Source organism: Triticum aestivum, chromosome 1B, assembly GCF_018294505.1.
Source record: "Triticum aestivum cultivar Chinese Spring chromosome 1B, IWGSC CS RefSeq v2.1, whole genome shotgun sequence".
NCBI lineage: Eukaryota > Viridiplantae > Streptophyta > Magnoliopsida > Poales > Poaceae > Triticum > Triticum aestivum.
Window position 1 is genome coordinate 119,713,601 of NC_057795.1, and position 7,236 is coordinate 119,720,836.

A 7,236-nucleotide genomic window follows, 5' to 3' on the forward strand; every position below is an offset into this window, starting at 1 on the left:
TGACATCACAGAAAGGGCTTATAAAAAAATGACATAGTCGGACGTCTGAGCGACATCACAGAAAGGGATTATAAAAGAAATGCCACAGTCGGACGTCTGAGCGACATCACAGAAAGAGCTTATAAAAGAAATGCCACAGTCGGACGTCTGAGCGACATCACAGAAAGGGCTTATAAAAGAAATGCCACAGTCGGACGTCTGAGCGACATCACAGAAAGGGCTTATAACAAAGGTAAATAACGGGTTAGTCCATCCACAAGAATAAACTTTTAACCGGATTTAAAACTCATGTCGTCCACCGGGTTTTGTCACTGAGGCTGATATCTGACAAGATAAGATGAACACAGTACTTGGACATGTACAAGATGATTTAAAGGATTTGTGACTCTGCAGAGTTTGTTCTATCTGACCATAGCCAACGGATTTCCGTAGTCACGAAGGACTAGTTCCGTTTATGGTATTTCGGTAGAAACACATTTAACCAGTACACACCCATTCCACCTCACGATGCCAGGAATCACCCTAGACAACGTCCAAGAAAAACTTTGAGACGGGGAGGTCACAACCTCGAATAGCATGGGGTCAAATTTCTATACGCGCGCTCTAAGGGGTGCCCCCCTCTCGGTCCCAACCGGAAACACCCATGCCCCCTGACCAGATGACGGGCTTTATTCCAGGGACATGGAACCCTCATCCCGCACATCTCCACCACCTTACCAGACCCCGCCTAGCCACTGGAAGATCCTCAAGGGGCCCTTCTTCCTCCACTCCGGCCACCTCCGTCCGCCTCGAGCTCCGGCAGCGTTCTCTCCGGTGAGAACTCCTCCACCGCCCTAAACTTTCCTGTAGCCTCATGACACTTCTAGGAGACTAACCCCCACTCCAATTTGACCCCAGCAGCTCTCTCCGGCGAGGTCCACGACTACCCGAACCACCGTCCGCCGGAGCAAGGGCCGCCGTCGACACAGTGCTCGCCGGCGACCACCACCACCACCCACCGACGCGGAAGGACGTACTGAACACGGAGGTACCACCCGATCCCCCTGCCTCGCCGTGGATCACCGTCGGCGACCACCGCAGCTCCCGGGCGCCGTCGAGCCCCGTCTCCCTCATTTGAATATTCAAACCTGACGGGTGGGACCCGCCTGTCAGTCTCTCATTCTTTTCTTTTAAACGAATCGTTTTCTGGACTTTTCTGCAGAACCCCCTGAGAGTTTTCTGTTTCATTACAGAAAGGTCCCTGAATCAAAACCCTTATAACTTTTAAACAGAAAAGGATTTTTGTTTGATTCTTTTTCTGTTCTCTTTAAAATTTTGTCTAGTTTTTTATCAGATTTATTTGAAAATTATTTGGATTACTTTTTGTGCACCTCGCGGTATTTACGTTACGTGCGTATTTTCTTATATCGTAGATACCGGAGGAGGTGACGGAGCCGCAAACTTCACTTAGTTAGACTCCGACTACTCTGAACCAGGCAAGCATGTTTGAACTCTTGATATGATGAGTGTTTGTTGCATGTTTGCATTTAGGAGTTTCATGGCATGTTTATGAACATTTCCTTGAATGTTATATTTCATGCACAGAAGTGGAAAGTAAGTTTTGGAAAGCTATATGTTGTTGGATACATATTTGCATGGCCATGTGATGGCATGAGGATGGGTAAGATGGCAGTGTTGTGGCATGCCAGTCTTACGCCAGTCTATTTGACTTCGGTGTTATCGTGAATCAAATCACATTCCCATTCATTTCCATTCCTGTACTGCCACATGTTTTCCGCAAGGAATATGGCTTAGTAAGCTCTTTTTGCGGTGTCTTTGTCAAGATCCGATGAATTGTGGGTTTATGATCAAGTTTATCGATGAATAAATATTTGAATCTTCTCTGAATTCTTTTATGTATGATTGAGTTATCTTTGCAAGTCTCTTCGAATTATCAGTTTGGTTTGGCTTACTAGATTGATCTTTCTTGCCATGGGAGAAGTGCTTAACTTTGGGTTCAATCTTGCGGTGTTCTTACCCAGTGACAGAAAGGGTTGTAAGACACGTATTGTATTGTTGCCATCGAGGATAACAAGATGGGGTTTATATCATATTACATGAGTTTATCCCTCTACATCATGTCATCTTGCTTAATGTGTTACTCTGTTCTTATGAACTTAATACTCTAGATGCAGGCAGGAGTCGGTCGATGTATGGAGTAATAGTAGTAGTTGCAGGCAAGAGTCGGTCTACTTGTTATGGACGTGATGCCTATATACATGATCATGCCTAGATAATCTCATAACTATGCGCTTTTCTATCAATTGCTCAACAGTAATTTGTTCACCCACCGTAACACTTATGCTATCTTGAGAGAAGCCACTAGTGAAACCTATGGCCCCCGGGTCTATCTCTTATCATATTTGCTTTCAATCTACTTTTATTTGCATCTTTACTTTTTGCATCTATATTATAAAATACCAAAAATATATTTATCTTATCATATTATCTCTATTAGATCTCACTTTCGCAAGTGGCCGTGAAGAGATTGACAACCCCTTTATTGCGTTGGTTGGGAGTTCTCAGTTTGTTTGTGTAGGTGCGTGTAACTTTTGAGGAGCCTCCTACTGGATTGATACCTTGGTTCTCAAAACCGAGGGAAATACTTATGCTACACTTGCTGCATCACCCTCTCTTCTTCGGAGAAAACCAACGCTAGCTCAAGACGTAGCAAGAAGGATTTCTGGCGCCGTTGCCGGGGAGGTCTTCGCTCAAGTCAAGACATACCAAGTACCCATCACAAACCCATCTCCCTCGCATTTACATTATTTGTCAATTGCCTCTCGTTTTCCTCTCCCCCACTTCACCCTTGTCTTTTTATTCGCCCTCTCTTTCCCAATCTCCTTCTCTCTTTTTCGCTTGCCGTTTTTCTGCTTGCTTGTGTGCATGTTTGTCCTTATGGCTTTGCCTAAAGGTCCTGACCACCTTCTCAGAAGGATGGATGAGATTGAATCGAATATTAGAAGCTTTATGAATTTGCAATTTGAGCATAATAATTTCTATAGAAAAGAGCTTAAGGAACAAAAAAGTTTTTTGGCGTTTATGAACAAAGAGCTTGATGATATGAATAAAGAATTCTATGGTGTTAACGCTCAAATTACCCGGCTTAAAAATGCTATAGCCAAAATTTCTAACAAGCAAGCCACCTTAGTCAATAAGATGGCCGCTAAACCAGAAAAATTACGTGAAAATAATGATGAGGATCTTAAAGTTATTGATGCGTCTCCTATTAGATCTATGTTTTGCAATATGAATTTTGATGATTTTGGGACTGATGATGAATCAACTTTGCCTAGAAGGCGTCCCAAGAATTCAGAGTCTTTAGATCTTGATGCTAAATTTGGTAAAAGTGAGATTGGAGAATCCTCAACTTCTAATAATGTTGAACACACTATCTCGGATTTCAAGGAATTTGACTATGATAATTGCTCTTTAAAAGGTTGTATTTCCTTGTTGCGATCCGTTGTTAATTCTCCTCATGCTTATAGTCAAAACAAAGCTTTTACCAAACATATTGTTGATGCCTTGATGCAATCTTATGATTAAAAACTTAATTTGGAAGTTTCTATACCTAAAACGTGGGATGAAAAACATATTGTCAATGTTGAGCCCAACAAGCTGAGCAGGAATGTGATGGCGCTTGTGCCGCAGACGCCGCGTTTCGTTTCCGATCCCAGCCGCCGCACCACATGTGCCATCGTGAAACCAAAACCCCACCCAAATTCCCCGCTCCTGCCTCAAATCTCCGTCTCTCCGCGTGGCTCCCCCGCTACTGCCTCCCCCACCTGAGCCTGACTAGAACGCCTGGCGGCTCTGTGGCGTGTGTGTTTTGGGTTTAGGGCTTGTTGTGTTGTGCCCTCAGCATTGACCCTTTCATGTACTATTTGTTCCTGTGGACTTCCGTGTGTGTGTGCGTGGCTTTGTGTTGGACCTTGTTGGATGCTTGTTGTGCGGTTGGCTTTATAATATAAAGCGGGGTGAAAGCCTTTTTCGACAAATAGAAGTACAAAGGCAATAAATTCTACTGACTTTCTATGAAACTGGGATATATACACTTACCAGTAGAGACGACTAATAATTATTTTACAACTCATTATATGCAAACAATGCCACGAAAGGAAAACCGGACCAAGCAGAAATACCATGAAAATTATCTCCCTGATTTATGGTTTTGGTAGGCATCCCCATCCCTTGGGTAGGAAAACACTGGGATTTTTCCAACTTCAAATGTAAAGACAACTTCTGGAATTTTAAGAGAAATGTGATTTATTCTACACATGCAAGAAGTTGCACACTGTCATTACAGTGTCCAGAAATATAACATTCATGCGTGAGATCAAACAAGGAAATAAGAATATATGATTGTCAGTGAATGCACATACTGTAAACACTAGATGAATTGTATCAACGGGGACCAAGGTTGCAATGGCAATATAAAGTAACATAGTAATAGTACTAGGTTTACTTTGCACAGTCATTAACTCGCAGTAAAAATAAATCACATACATTCTGGTAAAAAAGAAAGGATAGTTCAGTTTTCAAAACAAGCATGAAGCGTCGATTGGAACTAGCAAATTCAAACATAATCATGCCCTGTTGACTGATACTTAGAATTAACTAGGCTGCATCCACGATCTTCCCTTCCAGACGGAAGACAGCACAACCATCAGGTACATAATTTGCGAACGAAGCAACCAAGGAGATACGCCATTGACAGATCACAGATATGCTTCTGAAAGAGTATCTACCCGTCTAAAAAACAACAGCTGAAAGGGTCGGCAACGGATAAGTCCTCGGTATCCAAATAAGTGTCCCAACAAGAACCACTTCTATATTTGAATACAGTGTCAGGTGAAGGTCTTGTTTCCACTTCTAGCAGCATGAGTTGATCAGTCATCCATTTCTTGTCGATGTCAATTTTCTTACAAACTCCAAATTTGATTTCCTTTAGCACTTTTGCATTCAAAACAAAGAACTTGGCAAAGCCAACATCTTCCTCACCACCTTTGTAATTCTTCAATACCAATACTTTGAGATGGTTCTCAAGGCATTTGATTGGATCTAGTGGGTCATACTCACGCACATTTTTTATCTCTGCCTTTACATATTCATCCCACTGGGAAAGAACATAACAAACATATGTTAAAGTAATTACAAACTAGAGTTTATTAGATGAGAATCAAATACTCATTATGAGATTTATAACAAAGAAAGATGAATACTTACAATGACATACAGCTTTTCCAAGCAGGGAAAGCATCTAAGGATGTTGAGAACTGCACCCAAAGCAGGGCCAGAAAACTTGAGAGCCAAAACCTTTACGGTGCTTATTGAGTTTTCCGAGATGGATGGGATCAATCCCTGAAGAAAACAACGGGGTTTTGAAAAAGCTTCTCAAAGTGAGAATTTCATGTAAAATCCTAGAGACTGATGCAGCTATTACCTGGAAGACTATATTAGCAATTTCAATTTCTGAGATGCAGGGAGACAAAAGGCCCAACATCTGCAGTTTAGGTGCGCTAACAACCCGGATAATCTCACTACCTGAGCCTGGCTAACGTAACAGCAATCTTTCAAGGCGAGGGGCCTCCATAATGACCAATTCTCCGTTGTCTTCAAACAAACAAGAGATGACGATGATCCTGAGAGTTGGCGAGCATATGCGGAGGCAACCTACATCACGAATCTCCGACAAGTATAAGTTCTCCAAGACATGGCAGCCAGAGAGCACCCCGGAGAAGACATCCTCGGAGATGGAAACGCGCCGTAGGTCGAGCTGCCTGAGGAGGGGGAAATTCAGCGCTGGTGAAATCTCCGTTGGAAAATCACAGGAGCCAATCCTGGCCAATTGGAGGGTTGGTGCTAAGCGCAACATCGACGGTGGCAGCGGATAGCGCTTCTCCTTCTCAGACTGCCCACACGAATATTCCAAGAGCGAGAAGACGATATCGAGTTCCTGGAGGTTGTCCAGGAGCGGGGAGTTGAACCAGCTCTCGAGCTGAGCGGCTTCCTCGGCGTACCTTTTTTCCTCTCTGTGGAGGTGGATGCGGTCGAACGCGAAGCGGCGGGCCGGGCCAGGGTGATCGCAGAGGATCCTGGAGACGAGGGAGAAGCGCCCGAAGTCGTTGGAGCAAAGGTCGTAGGAGGCGTCGAGGTTGAGAGGCGCTGAGCGCCAGAGAGGACGCCATCTACGGGCGACGGCCTGCGAGCGGACGCCGTACTTGGTGGGGAGGAGGGAGACGATGGTGGCGAGGATAACATCCGGAAGATTGTTGATGAGATCGCCGTCGCAGCCGCAATCACGTGCCAGTTTGTGTGACCTGGACCTGGACCTGGACCCAGACGCTTCGTCGGATGCGCGCCTCTTGCGTGCGGGCGTCGCCGCAACCGCCTCATTCTTCTCGACGGCAGGTCGCGCCGCCGCTGTCTCCTTCATGTCCGGCGAGTAGAGAGACGGAGATTTGAGGCAGGAGCGGGGAATTTGGGTGGGGTTTTGGTTTCACGATGGCACATGTGGTGCGGCGGCTGGGATCGGAAACGAAACGCGGCGTCTGCGGCACAAGCGCCATCACATTCCTGCTCAGCTTGTTGGGCTGGACTGGGCCTGGGTGTTTTTTTTCTTTATGCAAACAAAATTGCCATCTTGCGGGTCACATTTAAAAAAAAGTGCCGGGGGCGGGGACTGCAACAGTTTAACCAATCAGTTCTGACTTCAAATTTTCAAATCTGCTCAAATTATGCTCGAGTTCAGATATACAGAACTGATAATGAAAATATATATTTTGGACTTTGGTACGAACCAGGATTACGAAAATCCTTGAAATTTCAGTAAAAATGTCAGCAGAATTGCTTATCTGTATTCCCGAAAGAAAGGTGCACCTCCAATCCATATAATGCATGTCTACGGCTGTAACATATGCTCACAAGGTCTTAGTTTTCTTTTCTTTTTTAATTTGAATAGTACTTTTTTATTTAGAATAAGATGCAAGATGCGTTCGGTTTTAAATTAATAAAGCCAACCAAGGCAGCATCCAACAAAATTAAACCATAACATCATACAAAGGTACTGAATATAGAGCAATACAAGTCCACGGGAACTGAACCAAACAAAGATACAACTATGACAACCCAAAGGTCCAGGCCACCAAATCTAGCTCCAAGTCCCACAAAATAGGCTCAGGTGTGCGAAGAGTCTTG

At 44.2% G+C, this 7,236-nt stretch overlaps 1 protein-coding gene across 1 annotated transcript; it reads right to left on the reverse strand.

Annotated features, from left to right (window-relative positions):
• Positions 1 to 4,527: 4,527 nt before the first annotated feature.
• LOC123087957 (putative F-box/FBD/LRR-repeat protein At1g78760) lies at positions 4,528 to 6,582 on the reverse strand. Its single transcript, XM_044510074.1, has 3 exons — positions 5,483 to 6,582; positions 5,266 to 5,400; positions 4,528 to 5,155 (listed from the first exon to the last, which is right to left on the reverse strand). Exon 1 carries the CDS (start codon positions 6,473 to 6,475, stop codon positions 5,594 to 5,596), a length of 882 nt encoding a protein of 293 aa, XP_044366009.1. The 5' UTR covers positions 6,476 to 6,582; the 3' UTR covers positions 4,528 to 5,155; positions 5,266 to 5,400; positions 5,483 to 5,593.
• Between the last annotated feature and the right edge of the window lie 654 nt (positions 6,583 to 7,236).